The sequence below is a fragment of the Ammospiza caudacuta genome, chromosome 4 (genome assembly GCF_027887145.1).
Source record: "Ammospiza caudacuta isolate bAmmCau1 chromosome 4, bAmmCau1.pri, whole genome shotgun sequence".
NCBI lineage: Eukaryota > Metazoa > Chordata > Aves > Passeriformes > Passerellidae > Ammospiza > Ammospiza caudacuta.
This window is the reverse complement of record NC_080596.1, coordinates 12,849,317-12,874,119: the sequence shown is the minus strand read 5'-3', so window position 1 is coordinate 12,874,119 and position 24,803 is coordinate 12,849,317. Positions and strand designations below refer to the sequence as shown.

At 42.3% G+C, this 24,803-nt stretch overlaps 1 protein-coding gene across 2 annotated transcripts in view; it reads right to left on the bottom strand.

The window, feature by feature from the left end:
• Nucleotides 1-439: 439 nt before the first annotated feature.
• FAM241A (family with sequence similarity 241 member A) overlaps nt 440-24,803 on the bottom strand; it is a 297,189-nt gene continuing 272,825 nt past the window's right edge. Inside the window, exons 1-2 of one of the 2 annotated variants that reach the window (XM_058803554.1) lie at nt 16,908-17,049; nt 440-4,148 (exon numbers count right to left, since the gene is read on the bottom strand). In XM_058803554.1, the coding sequence (XP_058659537.1) occupies nt 3,903-4,148; nt 16,908-17,009 (348 nt within the window). In that variant the 5' untranslated portion in view covers nt 17,010-17,049 and the 3' untranslated portion in view covers nt 440-3,902. Of the gene's footprint in view, nt 4,149-16,907; nt 17,050-24,803 lie in introns of those variants that run through there. The other variant, XM_058803555.1, reaches the window with a different exon arrangement.

Here is a 24,803-nt window from a genome sequence, read left to right as displayed (position 1 = left end):
AAACCCCAACTGATAACACCCAAACCTTTCCGTGGCACAGCAATTGTCACTTCAAAGGATTTTTCACACCCCTGACTACCTGTGGTTCCCCTCAGAGGCTGCTCTGGATGCAAAGTAGATATGCTGTGAAATAAAAGCTACTTTACACCATAATATTGCCATTATTTGTTAACATCTAGCTCTACTATTATTTCCTTCTAGTTTAGCGTAACTTGCTGCATACAACCATAGAGACCTGATGCCGTCTATTCAGCTCCTGTAATGCAGTTTTTTCTCTCCTCCAGCTGCAAGTTAACTGGTTTCAGTGGGTATCTGAACACAGCTCTATTTTATCTGGGCCTACCATGACTTCTTGAAAGGACCAAAGTAACTCTGAACAAAGCACCACAAAGAATTCATAGATCTCATTGATGGAAATACTTTTTATTAGAAAGAATAACAAAGCGCTTCCCATAGGTTTCATTCAATAGAGAGATTTTAAGAAATAAGAGTCTTCCTTTTTATATGGACAGTTTTGATGTGATGATGTTTCAGCGCAAACCGGGTTCTCCAAGATTCTCCTGCAGAGCTTCTCTGTACACACTCTTTCAACCATTTATGCATTTGGCAGGCATGAAACAGCACTGAAGAGTCCATCCCTTAAAAAATTGAGGTCATATGAAATGCTTGCAATGTGTAAAAACACTGGCCAATAGGAATTATATTGTTTGTTGTTGTTTAACACAGATTTAAGGGACATAATTCTTTCCTACAGTCCTACACAGAGACGCATAAAGGTGCTTTCAGTTCTAACAATAATAATAATAATAATAATAATAATATGTAACAGCATAAATAACATTATAAATTTTTACTATATAGACAACTGTGAAATTGCCTTTTTTTTCTTTTTAAAATTTAACCTCCTGTTTTTTTAGCTAGGGACATCCTTTGAACATTTGGTGCTTCCTTTGCCTTCCTGCTATGTCTAGATGGAATAAAGAACACAAGCAAGGACTGTTCACCCATTTCCCCCTCACTTCTGGCACACATTTATGATCAGATTTCTTTGGACACACATATGCACCATTTCACCGCATTCCACTTTCCACTCTTTATGCCTGATTCTATCCCAGTTCCCCTTTTTCCTTAGCTCCTCCTGCCTTCCCTGCAAATGAGAGGGGGATAGTGCAGTAATAGCACAAAATTTAGGACAGACATTTCAGTACAAATTGTTATATACAAGGGAATGTATGAAACCAAACAGGAGAGGGGGATTATCCATGCAATGCATTCTTCTTTTCCCATCTGCAAGCCAACCTTACACCACTAGCACTGTTTTTTCAGGTTGTTAAAAATGCAAAACTTCTGTAAAGGACAAGACATAATTACCCTTAAGAGAAACCACCTAAGACATCCACTAAACACAATATCAGCCCCAAAGCTACCCTACCTTTCCCCAGAGTACACGTACACAAACACGAACATCGAACAAACAACTGAACTGAATTGATGAGTGCAGCAGTCACAGTTCTGCTCACACTGAAAGGTCACATGCATATAAACAATGTCCTCACTGAGGCTGTTGGTCACACCGTGGTTCACTGCTCCCCCTTCCTTATGTACAGAGCCCAATCACCACTTCAAGGAAATACCACATGCCATCCCACAGCACAGCACCTTTACACAACAGAACTACTGCAACAAGGCTAGCACTAGAAGATACACTTCTTCCTATGGGATGAAGAGAATTAGATGAGATCCTCTGTACAGTAACAAGATTGTGGGAAGAAAGAAAGGATTTTTTTTTTACTTTTAACAACAGGATGCTTTTGTAATACAGCCCTTATACAGGAGGAGAATACACAGAACTCCATCATTCTAGCTATACAAATCTGCAAAGATGTAAACAGATGTTTTCCTTACAGGGGACTTGAAACAAACCCAAAGCTTACCCCTAGGCACTTCTGAGTACAGAGCTCCTGGCTCTGAGTTCAGCCTGTACTTGCTGTCCAAGGTTTCCCTGCCAGCAGAACTATTTAATCAGGTGCCAATCAACACAGGCTGCCATCTAACTACACAGCTGGGCCTCAGTCCTGCAGTCTTGCTGCTGCAGCAGAGCCTCCTGAATCCAGATGCAGGATCATCTGAAGATCCAGAGAGATGACATGCCTCCTCAGAAGGATACTACTTGCTCATTAGAAAAGCACAGAGACACATCTAGAGATGGCATTTCAGTACAAAAGACTCTAGAGGAGCTGGGCTTTCATGTTCACTGCCCTAAATAATAATTATTTTCCTAACAGGAAAGTCTATAGGAACTGGGGCCAGGAGTCCTGGAAACAGCCTAACAGACAAAATGATCCATGCAAAAAGCTGGACTTGAGAATCCAGCAGCAGGAATGGGACTATAGAGAACCCTCCCTTAACTTTAAATGTCTTTGAATAAGACAACATCTTCAACTAATTTATTGTTGTAAAAACATTTAGGAAAAAAGTCACTGCAAAAGGTTGAGTAATTTTCTGCAAATTTCACATCTCCTGTTACATCTCTTTAAGCAAATATGTAATTTCACTCTACCACAGATGAAATCAATTTTGCAATTAAGTTTCTTGCTAAGAGTAATGTACAACAAATATTAAACTGGTAGCCTATTTAGCAGCAGTTGTAAAGTATAAGTAGTAAAGATTCTGTCCCACTTTTCTGTTTCTCTTCAGGAAAAGAAGAGAACTTGGAAATACCCAGCACACTCCTGGGGTGGCTACTGGGGAGTTGAGTGAATTTTGCACCCAATCCTGAATCTATTTAACCTATTCTCTAGGCTGTGTGTGACATATACCTGTAGGCAGGCATTTTTGCTGCCTAGTATGGAAAGGAACCAGTTAAGACTACTAAATAAAATGACCGCCTGGTTTCAACTCCATTCTTGCCTTGCAAGACATAACAGGTTGAGTTGGCTTAGGTGCACAAAACTTTAGCTTGTGTAGGCCCACACTGCAGCAAATGTGAGAAGCCTTGAGAGATCTGCTCTGGTATCTGGTTGTTCAGCCACTTGTCACACCACCCAGAGGAAGAAGACAACATTCACGCTGTCTGGAATGGCAAGTGTCCAACACTGCAGCTGGAACTACCTACAAACTCCATGAATTATCCAAATATTTATCTTAAGAAGTAGGGCTGGGGGAAAGAGCAAGTACAAAAAATAAAGAAAGAAAAATAGCAGCAGGAGCTGAGTACATTTCCATAAAACAAGGCAGTGCTACACTAGACTGCTTGGCCAACGTAGGCCTGCAATTTCTCCTGAACTACAGCTGAAGTCCTGTCTGATGTCACTAACATTAGTATAAGGGCATTTTGCTGCTACAGCTTGTTTCCTGGGGGAGAGCTTAGTATAAACTACATTACCCAAAGATGCTTTTGTGTCTGGAAACTGTACTCATCTTACAAATGCAGGTTTGTTACCAAATCTCCCTTGCACAAATTTAGCTTTTCAGCAAAACACTAACAAATTATGCAGATTCAGGGAATAAACAGCACATGAGCCCTCTCAGCAGTGAAACAGAGCACAAGAGGACACACAAGTGTCCTCTTAAAACCAGACATGAAATTTTCACTATACAAAGCAAGATCATGGAGAGAGTAGAAGGGAAAATGAAAAGCCAGTCCTTTGGCTAAGGCCCCAAGAGCGCAGAAAACAGTGCATTTCACACCCTTACATTACAAACATCTCCTTTCTTCCTCCTAAAAGATGTAGTAGGGCAGTGCTGACTTGGTTTAAAATGTAATTTTAGTCCCCATCACCAGAAGTTCAGCAATTTGAAGCACTGCAGCTTTTGATATACCATCCATTTACATAAACACATAAATCCACTGACATAGTGACAGTGTTGAAATACGTCATCCAAATAGTATCTATAAAATTTTACTGTTGTACATAAATAATGACAAGGCACAGAACAGCCACCAGTCCAAGAGCTTGCAGGCCAAGAAACCAGAGCATAACCCAGAAGAATATAATTATCACGGGTTCTACTATCCGTTCTCCAAAGTACATCCTTGTGAAGCCTATTCTGATAAGGCTTTTGTTTAGTTCTCCAAACAGAGTTCCCATCTTTTTGTAGTCATCTATCACAGGTTCCGTGCTGTGGTTCCTTTGCTCTTGGTGGACCTGTAGGCAAAAGACAAAAAGAGGAAATATGTTGTACAATTTTATTACTGTGATTCTGAATGTCTCTCATCTGTTTCTATCTGAATGCATAAAACTAAGATATACGTGCAATAAATCTACTTCTTAAATGAAGAAATTGAAAATACTACATAACTTGTGACCTTGGTATGATGCTAAGGATGTAATTTGTCCAAACCTGGGACATCTGAAGTGGTGCTACAAATACATGACAGCCTCCCTTCCCTCCAGATGCCACTCCAGAGGAGGTGTAAAGCTCTCCTGCAGGTCATACATCTTACCTGTCTGTGCAACCTGCCTGTGGTTGTCAGGACAACCACAATGGAATGAGATGTCTCTAATTCCAGGGAGGGGATTTGACTGAACTATTTCCAGAACATCTCCAGAACTACAAGAATGATATCAAACTATTAAACATGTACTATGAAGTGTTTTGCACTGAAGCCTAAGGAACTGAAGGGCTGCTAATCACTGCTGAAAGAAGGGCACTGGATTTGACCAGGAAAGTGACAAACATCTGTCCCAATGTTGGTGTAAGAAACCATACAAGCCAGACAAAGGAAGACAGACGAAAGGACTGCACAGATGCAAAGTGGTGGTATAAAAAAGCAAAGGGAAGGAGAAACAAGTTCTGGACTTTTTGTGAAATAAAAAATGGCAGAGCAAATGTACAGGAAGGCAGGGATCCATCTTTAAATGAAGATGCCACAGGTAAGTATCAGTGCAGAAAACAGGAACGTTTCACCATGTAAACTAACTAGATTAGAGTTTGAGATCCCATCTCTCTTCCCCAGTGTCCAGAGATTCTTTGCACAAAACCTTATTGCCTTGTGTTTGGGTATGACAGGGCAAACATACTTTCAAGATGATGAACATGAATCTTCTAATGCTTCCATTAGGCAGCAGTGAAAACACATACAGCAGGTACTCATAAATAATTCAGTTGACTGATCAATAGGTCCCGCAAATTGCCCACAAGCTCTATGCGCAATTAGTCTACTCCCAGATTCAAAGCAAACATGTTCCATCTTCAAGGATGAATGCTATTCTGCATCCCTTGCTCCATGGCTTGGTCTTGGTAGAGAAACAGAAATTCCTTTTCACACCAGTGCCAGGCTTTCCATTAGAGAGCAAATAATAAAGTGAACTACCATTCTTACAGAAAAACATACAGCAAAGACCAAGGGAAGCCAGTACTGCTTTTCCAGGTCAGACTTTAGGCCACCATGCAGAGCCTGCTGGCTGAATGCTCTGAGTAAAGCCCTACAGCTGCTGCTGGAAGAAAAACCCCAAAAGTCCCTCAGCTGAAAGTACCAGTTTTTTTTTCTTTTTAAAATTTACTTACTCATAAAGAGTCTGGTTTAAGCTTCAGTACTGAATCTCATAAAGGGACAGGTGCAGAAAGCCTAAATATTAATGTGTTCATAACTAATTCATAACTAATACTCTGTTCACGCCTTCTACAGAACATCCTGAGCGGGCACAACTGCAGCACTGGAGGTTATGTACAGACAGACACTTGCCTGCCTCTTCTCAGCCAACTTCGCAGGCCCCGGTTGTTTTCTCCTCCTTACTGGATTTTCTTCAGCATATTAGCTTTAACTGTGCTTTATTTAATTCAATTTAATTCAAAGAAACATTGACTCATCAATAATCCCAATGTTTCAAGATCAGTCTCTTCCAGAGAAGCAGGGCCCCTTGTGAGCCCCTGTAAACTTGGCAGGGCTGGGAAGACAATGGAACTCTCATCCCTCCATTCCTAAAGAGCACAGGGAGACAAATAGACTCTTAGCCTAAGTGTATACAGACCACAGCAACCAGGGGAAAAGAAAAGGGATGTGCTGGGAAGGGAAAATAAATTTATTTGCTTCCTGCATGCAGAGACCAGAGAGAGCATGTGACAGATGATGGTGGAGAGGATCAGAGCACAGCTCACATCAAGCAATGCACATACCACTTCTGAGAGAACAGCTGAGAAATCACTACATTTTCTAGCCATGGCCAGAGCAACCAGGAGGGGGGAAACATGCACATCACTTCTTCACCCCTGGCTTGTTAGTGGTACTCAGCAAGGTCCTGGAAACCTTCCCACAGAACAAGTGCAGCACTGGCCGGGAGGCTGCCAGCAGGCACAGGTCTGCAGGTCCTCTGCAGCTCCCACTGGGCTAAGCAGGATTAACCACACGTGTTCGTGCCAACTATGCCATTCCTGCTATGAGGAGCTGTACAGCACACAATTGCCCTTGCAGCCCTGCTTGCTTCCATAAGCTAACAGCAAGAAGTTGCACACCTTCTCCTAAACAAACTAAACACAGTAAATTCCACCTCACTGAGGTTGTCCAGGTATTTTTTATTTTTTCATTACCCCTCCCACACCTTCTCAAACAAGGGTAGATTCGTGGATTCCGAAGCGATTAGACACAGGGAGCTGCCAGGCACAGAGACTGACAAGTGCATGTTTAACTACAGAACAAGTGTCAAGTTATTTTTCCAAATATTTTTCAATAGCTTACAAAACCTTTCAAAATGATCAAGGAAATTCTCAAGACTTCAAAGTCTGCTTCAGTTAATTCCGGCTAAGTACGTCTTGCTTCAGGCAACTCAGCAATAAGCAAGTGAAGCTGAGAACAGACTATCAGTCACGAAACACTGATGGCATATTTTTCTTTACTATTGTGTAATATTTCACATGCTGGACAAATAATTTTTTTCAGAGGTGTAGCTAAAACAGGATTGGGGCAAATGTCAGTAATGTTACAATACTCCAAATTGCTAAGGAATAATAAATAAGCTTTAATACTGCAGCTAGAATTTCTCTCACTAACTTTCAGGGCAACAGTAAAATGGCATGCAGCCCCATGTATGTGCCATAGCTCTCAAATCATAACCTCAGAATCAAATTCTTTTTTTTTCCCGACAAAAACAACTTTTCTAAACAATTTTAGAAATTGGCCGCCTTCAGTGAACACACAGTTCCCAGCTGACTCTTTAATTTTTGCTGAACTATTTTCATAGGGCTATTTTCATAAATATCTTGCTGAATCAGCCTGAAGCTAGACAGACACCACCTTAACAGATAAAATGTGAAGGGAGAAATGTACCCATTCTGAGCAGCTCACCCCCTTGCCTCTGCAAAACCAGAGCTTCCTGGTGTAAAAGCAGAAGTTTCTGCTGCACAGTTGCTATTTTAAAATTCAACAACCCAGCCTAGGTTTCATAACTTTTAAGAATCGATTGTGTATCAGGAGGGAGCAGAGGGAATCTCTTGATCTGCGCTAGCCCCAGAGAAAACATGTTTTCCAGGCTTTGCCCAGCTGCTCTTCTCATAATTAAGTGCCATGCAGGGGGCACTCCCAGACCTCATCTGCTACAGCTCAGGAGGGAATATAAGAGACGGCCACTCCAACTTCACTCATTTGTTTGCCTTTCCTCACTCTGTGAAACACCGGAGTGATGAAGAAATTGAGAGGGACTGGGGAACAGCAGCACAGCCAGAGATCTAGATGGATGATATCTCCTGAAAAGAAAGGAACAGCAGCACTGCCTTCCAGACAAGAATCCTCTTTCCCCCTTCCTCCAAATGGCTGAAAGACACTCACCAAATATACACATATGATATTATTCCTGAAAGAGAAAGGAGAACAAGGCTTTCCTAAGTGAATAAGTCTAAACCAGAATGTATTAGAAATGCTGATTGCATTTGTTTCCTAACCTAATGTTTCTTATCAAATTACTGCAATGAATTACTTCTTATTATAATTTAAATTAATTTTACATCAATATAATTTTATTTTAGACTTACTGGGATGACTTAGTCTGAATTCTGAATCTATCCTCTGTCAGTTTGAAACTATTCCCCCTTGTCTTATCCCTACACGCCCCTGTAAAAGGTCCCTCTCCAATTCTCTCCTTTTAGGCACTGCAAGGTGCTATAATGGCTCCCTGGAGCCTTCTCCAGGCTGAAGAGCCCCAACTCTCTCAGCCTGTCTTAAACAGGAGAGGGGCATCTTCATCACCTCTGAGCCCCTTCATGGCTCTCTTCTGGACTCATTCCAGCAGGTCCATGTCTTTCCTGTGCTGGGGTCTCCAGTGCTTGCAGCACTCCATACTCAATTTTGTATATGGTTTTTAATTTTTTATTTTAAATTACTTAAAGCTAAAAACAGAGTTATCATACAGAACAGAAAGGGAAGCAGCTGATCCGCTCCACTGCTCAGCAAGCACAAACAATGTCCTTCACAAACCCACTGGTACCCTCAGGTTCCCATCAACCATCCCATTTCCTCTAGTCTTTTCAGATGTTTGGTATTTTAAAATTTCCCTCCCTCTTCAAAACGGCACACCTTCATCAGCAAAGCCATGGTCTGCTGTCTCCCACTGTTTACTGGCAGAAAGTCAGAACTTGAAGATCCAAACTCTGAAAAGCTTTTATACTGAAACCTGGAACTAAGTTTTCCCCTCTGTTAAGGTTCAAATAGCTTAGGAGCTTTGATGCTTCAAGGAGAGCCATGACAGGCCCTCACAGATGCGATGCAGGATGCCATAAAATCACTTTTTTGCAGAATGAAACCCTACAAGGAGGTCACAGAGGAGCTACTAAGTGCCAAGTTCTGCCTGCTTCCAGAACAGCTGATGCTCCCTCATCCCTGAGGTGCTTCTAGAAGAAAATCCTCCATGTAATTAATCTTTTCCTTGACTAGCTTTAAAACAACAAAGAAGGTAAAGTCCTACTCATCCTACTGAACCCAACTAACATCCGGTTGTGGCTTTTCCAGTTATGTTTGTCATCAACATAACACAAAATTCCCTGTGTTCTGACCACTAACTACCCCTGCTTGTGGCAAACTTCCATGCATTCACTGAAACTCACTGCTTCCTAAACTCAGGGAAGCACATGGTATGTCATGAGCAGAGGCTGCTCCACACCAGCCTGACAGGACAATCTTTATCTTGCTTACCCCCTTCCTATCAAAGGGTGCTTTGACCAGGCAGTGAAACATGAGATCCCATCAGAACATCCTGCCCCCAGAAAGAAGCCATCTTTGCAGTGAGTCATACGCTATTCTCTGGGATAGAAGGATAAAGTTAGCACTGAAGTCTTCTCAATGGCCTACGTCTGATCCCTGTCTGCATCTCCTATATGTGGCCAGTTTCTGGTCTTTTCTGCTCAAATTGCTGAGAGCACACAGTTCCTGCCCCTGACCATTTGCAGATCACACCAAGAAAGTCTGCCAAGCCTATGGAGGATGCAGAACACAAATGAGTACAAGAAGGGCACAAAACTACCCTACACACATGGGAAGTTATTTTCATGTGCCTAATAAAAAAGAGCATGGGAGCGCAGATTTAACATTTATTTTTTCTGCTGGGAGGATTGAACAGCTCTAAAGTAACCACAAGTTTCAGTTCTGTAAGCTCACCCCTGATGTGGCCGTGTGGAGAACAGGTATAGTTATGTTTTCCAGGCATATTATCTGCTGAAGCAGCAGCTTGATCCACAGTTTTCCACACTTAGCCTAGGAATCTTGAGATGGTGTGTTTAGTTTGGGATTTTTGTGTGTGTGTGGAAAAGACCCACCAAGTAACTGACTTTCACTTGAGTGAAATAATTGGATAAAGTACAAGAGCCTTTGTTTTGTGGAAGGAGGAAATAGATGAACACAAGGAACCTGCTCCACATGAAGATTCAGGATGTTAAAAAAAAATATCCATTCAACCACTCTGAAGGTACAAGATCCATTGAAGCAAACCAAGTAGCGTTGTCTTTGGTCATGACTAATGAATAGAAGAAACCTCAACAGTCTTCTCTTGTTCAAACAACCTGAAAAATTCCCACCACAGACTTAACAACAGCACCAGACTGAGTACAAGTCTGTAATTGCCTCTTTTCTTGCATCTACTGCCTGAAAGGGCATTAGACAAACATTGAACTCCAACAACAGAGGAAAAAAGACTAATGAATTGGGAAAATAACTACTCTCCATGTAAAAGCTTATGATTTTACAGTCAAAAAAGTGCTGCTGGGCAAAGAAGGCAATGAGAAAGGACACAAAAGGTACACACAATGTTCATCTCCAACACAGAAAAGCAGCAGTGTCTCTAAATTGTGTGACATGCCTCCAATCACAATTCATCATACGTACAGTCATAAAAGAAAGAAAAAGAATGGCATATTTAAGAGAATTATTTCCACATTATAGAGAAAAGAAATCACTTCTGAGTACCATAGCAAGCATGTGTTTAATTACATCTAAATGAGACATCAAAAAAACCCTGTAATAAAGAATGCAGGGATGACTTCTGAATGAGGTATTTAAAAAAACCCAACCCTCTAATAAAGAAATGCAAGGATATCACATTTACACACCCATCTGAACATTTATTTTTTTTTTTCCAAGTAAGAAGTTTTCTCTGCAGTATTTAACTGCTCACTATCTATTTTACTCCAGTCGTGGTTATTTTTACTCCAGGGAACAGGTGGTGTGTCTGCTATCTGAAGCCCACAGACACCTAAATGTCAAAAAAGGCAGTGAGATATGACTTTAAGAACAAGCTTACTTTCAAAAACACAGGAGCATTTTTCACTAAGTTGGGATGTTAATGTTCAGAAGAGAGTGCCTCAGAGTTACCTTCTACAGAAGATGAAAACTGAAACTGAAAATACTTCAGGACCACTCATAATGAAAAAAAAAAAAAAAAAAGAGAAGAAAGTAAGCAGATGACAGAGACCAGGATGGAAGAAACCACAAGTCCTCTCCCCTCCAGACTAAGAGACCAATTTATCTGGGTGCAGAAAGGGATACACCAGCCAACATGCAGCGACAAATATTTTATAGTTGGGTAGCCAGCCATGGAAGTTCTGAAGGAATGATCCAATCTCACTGGTACTCAGCCATATGACCACCCAGTGTATTGCCATGGACAGGCTCTGGAGATTTGCAGCCAACAGCAGGTCCCAGTGGTGGCCTGCTCTCTGAGCAAGCACAGCCTCACCCCATTGCAGGGCACCAGCACAAGCCCTGCTGATGCGCTGGCCGGGTGGGTGCTGCCTTTGTGTTTCCTACTCCTCCACATATGCAAAACAGTTTTATTACTGGTAACGCCTGGCACCTAATCAGAATCTCACTCTGCTTTCTTGTACTTAAAAGATATCTTACACTTAATTAAAATAAAGTGAAATTTGCCCAAGAAGGGCAAATGATTTTTTGGCAACGTTTCTGATTTTCTTCCTCTTTACTACAGGAAAAGACCAGTCTCCCTTTGCATCTTTTGCTAGCGTAAAATTAACAATCAGTATTTAACCTTGTCAACGTAAGCAGTAAAAAGACCTTGATATTGAGCCAACAGACTACAAAGATAACACAATTAATTTCAACTGTCTGGAGAAAAAAAACCCCAAACTACAAACTAGCTTCATTTCTCTAGGCTAATTTAAATTTGATATTTAACTGTGAAAAGATCAATAGATTTGGAAATGAGGAAAAAAAACCCCTTGAATTCCAGATGAAAAACAAGATAGAACAAACTAAGTTTAACTTCTTCCTCTGGGAAAAGGAAGCAAATGCAAGAAAACTAGAAAAATTCTTAATACCAAAAGTACTTTATAGCAGCTATCAATAAAAGTTACATACTTAGAGGAAGTTTAAACAGATGATTGCAAACCAAAGCTTAAGTTAACATTCATTTTACAGCAAGAATCTAGAAATCATTTATAAAATTGAGACAAGATGTTTCTATAGAAACAAGCAACAACATAAGAAAAGCAACAGCACTGGATTCCCTTCAGTCAGCTTTTATAGCAACTCAAGTTTAGAATCAACAGTTGCTGGAACAAACTCTGAAATACCAGGAGAAGTTTTGTGTTAAAGAGATGAAAAGGCTTTTCCAGATACTTTAACTTGTGTATGGGTAGAACAGAGATAGCTTCTAAAAGAATAGAGGCTTCCCTTGATAAACACAAAAAATGTCCCATGATTTCACGAGTAAATTCCCCACTAATAGAGGACCAGATGAGAAAGTGTGAAAGACAAGAACCTGGCACAGGAGGGTCCATGGGAGAGGAAACCTGCCTGCTTCCATGTCAAGATCTGCTGCCTCACTCCCCCACTTCAGGATGCTGTTTACACTCCCTGCTCCTGCTACTGTCCCTGAAACTTGGTGTCGTCTGTCCTGCAATTTTACATAGAGACTAGATGAAATGCAGTGTCTAATCCATCTTTTCATTACACCTGCAACATTTAATTTCCACTGGATTTCATTTATCAGGGTCCCCTACTAAAACTGGTCAGCTTGACTCAGCACAAAGGTTTGCAACCCCTGTACATTCAGCATGGTATCAAATGCACTGGCTTGCTGAAAAGCAACAGCTCTTAATTTTGCCTTTTAAGGAGAGGCTATTTCTATTCACTTCTATCTCCAGAATACTTTTTTCTTTAAGAAAATGGGATCTTCCCATCATTCAAACAAAGCATATTATCCTAGCTATTGTAGATGCTACATATTGTTGAAGGGTTGGGGTTTTTTTCTTCAAATACTGTTAGGCCCCAGAAAACTTAATAATGCTCTTAAGAAAGTTATTATCATCTATTATTTTATAGTTACAAACCTCTGCAACAGAGTTCATTTATCTGCAGAGCCAGAACAAATTTGGGATTAAGTCCTCCTTGTCAAGTACGATTACTTTCGGAAACAAATTCCAACAACTGTGAGCAGGAGAAACCTACAATTTTCAGATTATCTCAGTGTAGAATAAATTAGAAATAGGTTTCCAGCCTTAGGCATTGCAAGTTCCACATATACAAGTGTACTTTAGATAATTCTTGATCATTACTGACTTATGACTGAAAGTATGCCATTCTGAGCAACACAGCACACAACCACCCAGCAGTGGAAGATGAAGATTTTACACAAGGCATACCACGGGTCTGTTGATATTATTCTCTAGTTTTGCTTCTGCTCATCCTCCCCATTCTGGAGAAATACTAGTGATATTGTAGATATTCAAAAAGTTCAGGGCTTGAACTTCGTTGAGAGACACCCATATCTCCTCAACAAAATTCTCAATTCTCAAAGTCCTTTTGTAACAGCACCTCTAAAACTGAAGCCATCTATTAGAAGATAAAATACTCCATGTACAGCCATAAAACACTGTTCAAAATAATAATAAAACATCCCAAAGGCTTACAAACTTAGGTTAATGAAAAGATGATAGTCTATGCTAATAAATCTACTTGCAAATACACTTATCATGTATTAACTCTGCACTTAAACTTTTTCTAGAAGCCTTGGTTTTACACTTGAACAGCACTGTGGATTCTGTGCATCCCAAGCCAGCGTGGAGATCCTGGCCTCACTGGAGTAACTGGGAATTTTTTTATTGCCTTCAATTTTGATTACAAGGAACTAAACCCCATTCTTGCCCAGACACAGAGCTGCCCACAGCTCTCAGTACAGAAGGCAACCACAGAGTGTGGCTCCAAAGTCCCTCTAGACAGACAGGGGCTGTGCATCCCACTGATACCACCTCGTGCCCTGCTGTAGGGCATGTGCAGGATGCAGGTGATGCAAACACAGGACTTCTGCATCAACTTTTATTAATACACGCTCATGCTTTTCTATTCTTATTTAATAGTTTAATTTACAGGTGTTGATGAGATTAGAATGCAGTAATGTGACAGTGGCTAACCTATTTTAGGAAGTGGGTTAGAGAAGAAGGCTTGAGGTCCTTATCTCTAGTGATGTTAAAAATACAGGACAATTTATGTGTCTGACTAATAGCTATCAACAGTTAGGAAAAAAATGTGATCTTGAGTGGCAAATTAGCAACCTATTCCCATGGCTTCAGGAGCAGCTGAATCTTTGGGTGCTTTCACTTACTACTTCTGAACCCCAGCACTGAAATACAGGACAGGTGGAAGAAACTACCAAGGTCCTGCAGTGCTTTGAAGACTAAAATAGGTGTAATTAGCTTTTCATACAAACCTACAAAGCACACAAATCAAATTATCATCCAGTTCAGCTTTCAAATCTAATCACAGAAGTAGGTAATTCTACAGTCTATTGCAATAATGAATTTCAAAGGCTATATTTAACATTTAGTTACCTATCCATCCATTCGGAATGTACAGATATGTAACTGTCCATACAAAAATGGACCTGTCAGTAATTTCAGTAAGCATGCCTGCGCTGACACAATAACAACTTCAATAAAAAATTAAAGCAGAGGGTTTGGCATTAAATAGATTTATTTCCTACAGGGTGCTCTTTCTTAAAAAAAAAAATTTAAAGGGTGTACTCATTATTACTTAGGTCCTGTTTGACAGAAAGGTATTCTTTTAGTTTTCTGTTACAAGGTATGATGATCTTACACAAATTTTGCAGGAAATGGGAAAAACCAAATCACACCCAGGTTTGAAGCCCCAGATCCTCACTTACAAGTGCCTCTCAAGAAAGGCCAAAGGATTTTCTCTCATGCAAGCTTTACTCCACACCTGATGAGAGAAATAAGAATTTATACCAACAGCAAAGCAGATTTTGACTCCTTTCTTTTGCATGGCACATATGACTAAAGCACGCACACGTTCATAGCTCAGGAGAGAGCACGGAACAGGAAAACACAGGCTGAGGACCAGAGGCTGTGTTGGCAGTGCAAACACCCTCAGCAAACACAGCCACAGCTGGGCCTCCACCAGACTCCAGTAAGGACCCAGCCTGGAAACACGATCCCTGCCTGCTGGAACGGCAGAGGTCAGCCACAATTCCTCTGTGAGAGCAAAAACGGGCGGGGGAAAAGGATTATTTTGAGAGAAAACTGAACACACTCAAGAAAGCAAAGAAGGTACAGACTGTTACAAGGCTTGGTGACACAGGAGCCCCTCCAAATCAAACTAAAACTTTGTTCTTCTCTTGAACAAAAGAATCTGGGACTTTCTGTCAAAGTTTGCAGCAAGTGTAGGAACCACCAACTCCTTGTGTCCTTATGTCTTCCCTACACATAAAAAATAAAATATTTATCCAATTATTATTATTTTTACTGATACTTTATCTAATATTTTAATTTTCTCTGTATATTAAATACAGGCAAGTGATAATTCTTATTTCCAAATCTACTTTATTATTTCCCCAGCTGACTGCACCTCAGCATGCAGAAAAACTACTCTGTGCTACGACAGTGAAACATATCCAAGAATCAGCAAGGATTTTCTCCTTCTTCCTTGTGGTATATTTAAAATCTCTATTATCCTATTGTTACACCTCAACTTGTCAGAAAGGTCCAGGATCACTACCTGGGCTTGAGAAAAGTGGAAAGAGAATTTGTCAGCCAAGTGTGGCTGTGGCCACCCAAGAAGTACATTTAGCAGTTTCATTTGAAAGTGTGTCTAGGCACCACTGAAGGCAGCTCTTCAGCCTGCACCATCCCCTGAAACCACAACACACCCGTCGCTAAGAAGCAGCTGTAAACTCCAGGGAAAAGCTCCTTGGTGAGGAATTACAACTAGTGTGAGCACAGTAATGCATGAGATGATCTGATGCAACTTTTGAACCTCTCTTTCCAGGAAGGAGAGTAACCAGAACCAGCAAGTATTCCTTACTTGCCTCCTGTGACATCCTGCAAGAGAGCTTATGGACACAGACAGAACTCTGAGCCTCCCTTGGTGCATCTGTCCTTACCCTACATTCAGGCATGTGCTCTGCTCTGCCCCATTTTTCTAGAGAAAGGGGCAAGAAGATGCTCTGACTTACATCAGCGTGGCTAAGTGAATTCTCAAGTATCAGAATCTTTGACAGTGGCCTGCTTCTAGATGTCATGTCAGGCAAGTACTACCATACACTTTCTGATATTAAACTATCTCAGCTGTGATATGGCTCATTTATGGTTAACTGAAGAGCATCTTATAAGAATTTTCAACAAAAATGATTAATGCAATCAAAACCTTTCAGAAATTACTTATGGATGCGCTCCCGCAGCTCTGTTTGCCCCTGTGCAATCATGAGTGCTAGTATATTTCAGAGCTGATCATTGCATTCTACTACTGAGCATGAAAAAGGTTGTGTTCTTTCTTCCTTTAAATGAAACATCAATAAAGGTGCATTAAGAGCTCTGCCTTTGTCTAAACACCGGGACGATGCTGTCTGCAAAACAAAAGCATGCCTGGAAAGGCAGTTTACAGCTAACAATAGGACAACGGCTCCTAAGCAAAAAGCCCACTTCCATGCCATAAAAAACATAAATCCTGAAGCAGACAAAAAAAAAAAAATTAAAAAGAGTTGGTGTTTTCCTCCAATTACAGTATATTACGTCTCCTAAGTAATACAGAGACTAAAAGCTTAAAATACTCAAGTGAACGCACACAAGAGCTGAACTACTGAGGGGAATTCCGGGGATGGCAGGAGCACCCTGGTTATTTCCAGGAGATCCATGTGGATGCCGTGCCGGGACTACCCCCGTACATCTGCTCCCATTTTCCTCCAGGCGGACGAAGCGTCCCGGAGGGAAGAACGAGGCTCAGGCGGGCCCACAGGCGGGACACCCCAGCACCAGGCGTGGGCAGCCCCACGCAGGTTGCATAAGCCCCGCCGCAATGGAGCGTTACCCGGGAGCGGCTCGCACGGGTGGGCTGTACCGGGAACGCCACGGGAGAGGAATCAGCAGCGTCGCCGCTTTTCTGCTGCCGCCCGGCGGCGGGGGCAGCCCCGGAGCCGCGGCCCGCCCTCCCAGACCCCTCACGGGCGGGCACCCACCTGCTCCTCCGGGCGCCGCCGGTGCCGGGCGGCCGCCGCCCCCGCTTCCCGCTCGCATTCCCCGAGCGGCGCTGGCGGCGGGAGCTGCGCCGCCGAGCCCATGGCTGCTCCGCGCCGAGCGGGACCCAGCGCTGCCCGCGCTCCCGCCTGCCGGGGCGGGACGGGGCCGTCACGGGGTCCGGGGGAGCGGCAGCACGGAGGGAGGAACGGAGGGAGGGCGGCGCCGCGGGAGCGGGGGGCGGCCCCTGGCAGCGGCCCCGCGGCGGGGATGGGGGGCCCGGGGCGGGGAGCCTCCAGCTGCCGGCTCCCGCCTCGGGCTGGGCGGGAGCTCGCTGCTCGTTGGAGTGAAAAATAAACCATCCCGAGCAGCCGATTTCTAAAGCTTTTGTTCAAGGCAGGAAGTGCCAGGTGTTAATAAAGCGTTAATTTTAGCACCGCTCCTCGTCGGTGTATCCCTGAGGAGGAACGGCTGCTCTTGGCAGTCTGAGATGTGGCATTCGCTGTTCCTCCCTCGGGAAAGAGGAAACACTGGCCTCGCTCTTCCGAAGCTGCTTGGATCCTGTCTTCAGTTCTTTAAAAGGAACTAATACACACCAGGAAGAAGGAAACGCAACAGCAGATCCCGAAAATAAGACTTAGTGTATGGACAATGCCAGGAAAGGTTTAGATTGGATTTTAGGAAAAAATTCTTCACTGAAAGGGTGGTCAAGCGTTGGAACAGGCTGCCTGGGTGAAATCACCATCCCTGGAGGTATTAAAATATGTGTAAATGTGGCACTTGGGAACATGGTTCAGTGGTGAACTTGGCAGTGCTGGGTTAACAGACTCAGTGGTCTTACAGTTCTTTATCAAGGGGTTCTCCGATTGTGCTAATGAGGTGCTTCTGCCCAGGGTGTGCCTGGCGCCCGCTCCCAGCACATCCCTCCCTCCCTCTGTAGGGGGCCCTCACTCCTGCCAGCCCTGCACGCCTTATCCATGCTGTCCACCCCAGTACAGGGAGAACATAATCGGAAAGTGAAGCTGGATTTCAATGTGCGGCATTCCCCAGCTGTGGTGGGACCACTGTTGTCATCCTTATGCATCTTTTCTCCTCATCCAGTTCATGCACTATTGGTGGCAGGTCTGCTTGGCTCAGTTTTCGTTCCATAAGCAATTAGTGAAGGTGCTAACAGGTTGTGTTAACACCAGGATTCAGTGGAAATGAGACATTTGGATTAATATTATATGGCTTTCTGGTGGCTAGGTGTGGATCCCACTGTCATTTGGAGCAAATTCTACCTGCTATTAGCTTTTCCTGTCATTACTGTTGGGCAATAAACAGCAGTAGCTGTTTGTAGCACACCTAAAGCCATCACAAAAACCACTCAGTGTGCTGTGGCATAGTCACACCTTCAGGCTACAAGCAAAGGTTCTTCGTAAGTGGGGGGCAATACACCAACCACTGCCCTTGCCAGGCCCCTCAGTCTGGCTGCAGGGGCTGAGGGCCAGCATGGGGGGACAGCTGGGACTGAGCACTGGGGGAAGGGGCCACTGCTCTGCCCACCCTGCTCGGCTGTGGCTCCTCATCCTGATGGAACAACTGGCCCAATCTGCTCCCCAAAGTGCTGGCTGGCCAAAACCAGTTTGCCCTGAAGGCCTGACTAACTACTTGACCAGAGTTCCCATCCATGACCTATTTGTTTGTTAGTAATTTTTTCTTAGGAACAGAGAGAAGCTTGAAGAAATATCACACTGTTTAGACAGTGACCATAAACTATTGCAGTCCTGGTGCCATGCAAAATTCCTGGACTCGAGAAGAAATCCTATGGACTTCGCCACCAGGCACTGTGGTGATACATCTCTGTGCACAATATGACTACTCAGCAGCAGTGTAGTAAAACATCCCCGAGGTTCTCTACTCTGTGGGCGATTTGTGAAAAAATGAAGTGTCACACATAGTACCGACATTCTGTAAAAGCCCTCTGGAAAAAAAGTCTTAATTTAAGCATAGATTAGGTGTCTATTTCAGTGAGCTTTTCAGTACATTTACATCCATAAACCTTTGCTGGGTTGTGTATAACAAAAACACACATTAGAAATGTTTTAGGAAAAGTTTATGCTGAGGCCACCACTGTTCTTCACAGCCCAGCCTCTGACCCCACTGCCTCCTGGGCAGCAGTGACCATCCTGCCAGGAGTACTAAAACATGTTGGCTGGCTTGGTGCTGCTCTTTCTTCCTCACATATCTGCAGTCCCATTGGTTTGATGTTATCTCCCCATAGACAAAGATTCTTCCACTAATTCTGCAGTGAAGGAAAGTTTGTCATATTTCTTAAAAAGCCACACTCCTTCCTACTGCATCTGGCAGCCTTTGACTGCTTCTTCACATTGAGCAACTCAGTGCAGTGGAACTGCCTCAGGCTCCCTGGCACTCTCCACATGTGAAGGCAGTTCTGGGATAACAGATCCAGTGCTCAGGGAAAGAACAGGGACCCAGAAGCCCTCACTGAGATCTTTTCGGATACAGTCACCATTGTAACCTGTCCAACTTCACTAACCTTAAAGAAACCCATTCCCCTTCATAGCAAATGCTCTCATGGCAACCTTTAGCAATTGTCTGGGTGAACTTTCTGAGGCTTCATGTGCTCTGTGTACCGGTGCTGGGTCTGTAAATGTAGCTGAGCTGCTGCAAACTGCTCTGTTTCTCCTTTGTCTTTCCGAAATTTGGATTTTTTCCTGATGTTTGGAAGTGTCTGGTAGCTTCATAAGGATCTAATCACAAGCTGAAGGATCTGTCATCAGAAGAGATTTCCATAACTTAGCAACTTTCCTTTCAAGATCACTGTCTGAGGGAAGTTCCCCAAAGCCTTCTGGACATGGCTGATCTTCTTCTGATAGTGCCTTCTCCCAGTAGCGATACTTTTAGAAAATGCAAGGATAAATCTCAGTGTAATTTAAGTGATAGGCAAAAAAGAAACATGCCAAAAAAAAAAACAAACCCCCCAAAAAAACCAAAAACCAAGCAGAGATGGAAGCTAAAGGGCAGATTCTGCAAAATAATTGAAATAATTGTTTTGCATGGGGCAGCTTCTCATTGATTTGTAAATGCGTGTACAGAAAAATTTTTTCCCAAGGAATAAAGAGAGCTCACTTTGCACAACTCTGTTATTTGGGTGTCACTGAGGAGAGTCAGAAGCTCATGCTAAAAATCTGTAATTAAAGGGGTTTTGTGAAAAACAGGTGCTTGCAGCTGGACGAAGACTGAATGCTGCAGCTTTGCTGAGAAGCAGGAGGCTGAGCCCTCTGGCCTTTCTGAAACACCACTCTAGGCTGCAAACACAGGCACAGCTGGAATGAGTGGGACTAAACTCCCTTTATTTGGCTCTGACCAATGCCAATAGTAGGTGGTGAGGAGAGGGTAACAGATGCTGCAGAGATACTTCTTGAGAGTATTCTTATGGCTTCCAGGAGTCTGAGGTTCAGAGACTTCCTGATCCTGGGTGCAGTTGGGTAATGAGAGCAGTATTTTAAAGGCAGCAGAGGAAGGCGTGCTACCACAGGGATCACATGCAGCTGAGTCACACAGAGTGCTTCTATTGGTCTTGTTGCCCAGGGAAATGTATCCCATTCACCCTGCACTTTTATTTTCATGCCCATGGCATTCGGTCATGTCTTCTTAGGCTGCTGTCATGGCCAGGGCACTGAGCCCCCTCTCTAGTGACATCAGCTGCTTCTGCCCTCAGGACTTGCCCATCTCAGCTACCTGCCTAAAGGCAGGGAAGCAAAGCTGAAGCCTGCCAGAGTGCTGTGGTTTGACGATACGACCAAACCAGGTTTTGGCCATTTAATTCCAGATGGAAAAGGACATCGCCATGTAGCACACAGACTCCTTCCTGGTTCAAACAGGTCAAACATTTTTGATGGATTAGCACTGTGTGTAAAAGTCTTATACCAGGGCAGGCACTGTGTGTCCTCTCTCCCACCTGGTAGAAAGCTGGCACAAACAGCCACCCCCAGCCTAAAATTAAGCACCATAAACCAGCCAATTCAACAGACACAAATCTGTGTGCCTGCATCTGCTCCAGACCAAGCCTTTGGAGCTATTCCCAACACAAAACTCATCCTTGTAGAGACTCAGAAGGAAAAGGAATTAGATATAGTGGATGTCTGGAGTTCTCACCTGCTTGCTACCTGCCACTTCCTATCAGTGGCAACTCAGCTAACTTCCTTTAATAGTATATGGTTAAGAACTTCAGAAAAAGAAACAAAAAAAAAAACCAACCAAAACTTTTTTCCCTTTTTTATATGCATCCAACATATGTAACTGACTTCAGTATGAGATTCACTCAGATTGCTGACTGCACAGTTTAATCCAAATCTTTTCAATCTCCAGAGTTCATCTAAATATTAAAAGGCTTGGAAAAAACAGAGGTTCTTTAAGCTCGGTTAATGGAAACTTTTGTCATAACTGGTAAAAGGTCAATGTGGTTTTATACAGTATAATGGATTTACTGATGAATGGAACATTTCAAACTCCCTGATGGGTTTTATCTACTTTATATTCCAGATGTTAATATAAGTAAATTCTCTAAACTCTCAGACAATTTGTCCAGTATGACCATGAAGCTTATGATGGTCATTGCAGCTCTTGCATGGATTTTTGAAGTAAAGCTGTTAAATTTTGTAATTTCCTTAGATCCTTCAAGCATATTAAGAAATACAAGAAAGGGCTTTTCCAGCACCAGATACAAAGTGAACTGGAAGAAATTGGAATTCAAAACATGAAAATATATTAAAGGATACGGAATAAAAATGAAATGAAACAATTAATTTGGTTCCTTTTTCTTCCATGTATAATGACAAAAGGACACTGAAGATCACATTAGCAATATCTTTCTCCAACAGTTGATATGTATCATGAAATCTCATTTAAGGGTCAAAGCAAAATATACATGGGCTCATATACAGGGGCTCAGAAAGGCAGAAGCAAAACAGTAACAGTGAAGTTCTATTACAAAAGGTCACCTGGAGCACTCCTAGGCATTGCAGGGTGGTTTTCTGTAGTACCTTTTCTAATGCATTTGCCGGTGTAATTTTTTTAAACGTTTCAAGTAAATTCTGCCATTTCCCTTGGATATTATTCCACATTATAAAAAATCTGACAAAAGGCTCTTTCCTGGCTATCAAGTCTAACAATTTCCTTTTTATTTCATTCTATTTTTAGGTGAGGTTTATTTATCTTCCTTGATGAGAGGCTGATTTTCTGCATAGCCGGCTTGAATGATCAATATTTACCTCCACCCTATTTGAATTAGTAGGCTTTCAAAACAAAATTTTAAAACTTAAATTTGCTTACTTCAATTGCTGTGATCTTTTGTGATTTATTACCTTTCTTGTCGGCTACCACCTCAGAAGTGAGTTTTGATTTTCTTATCTTGCCATGAGGCTTTTATAAGCATTTACTCCACTGCAGTGTAAGCTCAGAGCAGGCAAAAAATATTTTGAAAATGTATAGACAGTCCAAATTAACAGCAGGGTATTTATTTATTTATTACTTCAGGACGTGGGAAGTATGGGTTCAGTTTGCTGCTTGCTGCTACTCACAAAGCTCTTGAGCTTCCAGCAGTTTCCCACAGGAATAGAGCCCTTTTCTTTTTGCAGTTCTTTTTTTGCTGTGTTCCATAGCAATAAGACTTTTCTCTCAGTTCATCTGGAAGCTGAAATAAATCTGATGTGGTACTAATACGATGCTTTATCTTTACAGTGCCACCACACCAGTGTCACTTCTCCCTTCCTCATCCATCCCTGTGGCCCATTGCCCTCCCACAGCTGCAGGTGCATGGAGGACCCTGCTGTGGGCCTGGAGAGAAACAAATTGGCCAAGTATGACAGAGAGCTTGTGATCATTCCTAGCCCAGTCCCAAAACAGTTTTGTTGCCACTAAGCCAGGATGGAGCTTTGAGTCATAGGAACAGAAACAAATGGCTCGAGGCATGAGAAAGAGAAGGGAGAGGAAAACTCTTAATAAGGCATTGGTGCTGAACACTCCACACTCTGAATCTATGACCTCAGCCCCAATATGTAATTATGCTTGCTCTCCTCCACTGAGAATCTTTTTTTGTTTACATGAAAAAAGCCCTTTTTTTGGTTGTGTTTTTGTTTTAAGGACAAGGATTTTCGGCCACTGGGTACTTTAATAAGTATGGACTCATAATGCAAAATTTGTTAGGCTAAAATAAACCCTTAGCTGTCCTTAATGTGCTGTCATTTGTCCAAGTGCAAGTAAGGACAGGCCAGAATAGTAGGCTGCTGCTTGGGGGGGTTTGTGTGTGCATGTGTGTTAAGTCTCATGTGGACAGATGAATTAGGGTTTTGAGCAATTCTGAGCGTATAAAACTAAACTACAGAAAGAACCAAGAGGATATGTGCCAGCAGAAGAGGCCCTTTGGTTAAAATTGGGAAAGATCATGTTAATTCCTGATTAAAATCCTAAGCACTCAGGCAACCACAAGTGATTGTGGTAGCATGATTTTCTCAAAGAAATATCAATGAATATATATGTGCATGATAAGGAAGAGGGATGGCCTTACTCAAAGTACTTCACTGAGAAGGCTTTCTGGCCCCCCAGAGTGGGCAGATGAACAGACCTAGGGAGACAGACTGGCAGAATCCCCATACAATGAATGTTTTGTTTTTAGCCTGGCAATAGAGACAGTATTTTATTTTCTGACAATAGCAGCCTGTGAGAAAGCTCCATGTGTATGTGCATGTGTGCAAGACTCAAGCTGGGTCTGAGGAGTCAGGGCTATGCTTGGTGGTGACTTGAGTTTATGTGGCTCCAGTTTCATTTGCTGTAATTAATTTAATGTGACTACAAATCTGACAAGGTTCATTCAAGAGAGTTATTAAAGATTCAGAAAGGCCTAAGTGATTTGGTTTAAACTTGATTTTTTTTTAAACAAAGCCTGATTATTTGAAGCTGTCACGTATTCTTGTGCTTCAGGGAAGGGAGTAATAAATTAGGATTTTTATCTTGGACTAATTTAAGGCTTTCCATAAAATTATGTGAATAATTCACAATGGATAATTTATTTGATTAATTTTACGTCTCTTCTTTGCTAATTGTGCCCAAGCAGAGCAAGTTTTTCTCAAAAGTGTTTGTTATTAAAATTTATTTGCGAGTCTTTCCCTATTTAAAGTCTTTCCTTTAAACAAAGTTCTGGATCTGCAGTTAATTCATGACTAGATCTCTGTAAATACCTGACAGTCTTCAAGTGAGACAGTAAGGTAGAGCTGGACACATTGTCCTGGCTAAGGTCCCTTATTTACTGAATATCCAGTCCCTCAGCTGGGGACCCTCTCAAAGTACTTTGGGGGTCTCTTTTGACTTGTGCAAGGTGAGGAGAAAGCTAAAGTGATAAATACCACATCTGGTCAACCTGAAGATGTAGCTGGGAAGTGAACTGCATCCCAGTTGCACCACTGACTGGATAAAATGTCCATTAGGAAAGGTAAAGGGTGAACCCATTGGCTGTTTCTGGGGTATTTGTGAAAATATTTGCCTTGCTTAACATTGCCATATCCTTGAAGAGGGGATGCAAGAGCCATGAATTAAGTCAAAGAATGTTTAGACAGCTAAGGCTGCAGATAATGCAACATCAGGCTTTTCAAAAGTGTCCTGATATGTTTGTGAAAGTGCCAGGGAACACATATTGGTACCTTTGGGCACCTAAATAACCTCTGAATATGATTAAAATTAATATGAACCATTATCCTTTGGAATTTTTCTGCTTTTTTTCCAAGCCCAAACTACCTACATTTAATTATGACTGCACCAGGCCCTTCCTAAGGGCCAAATTATAACACTTAGTTTTTGGACAAGAAGAAATTATTACAGATCAAATCTTTAATAATTTA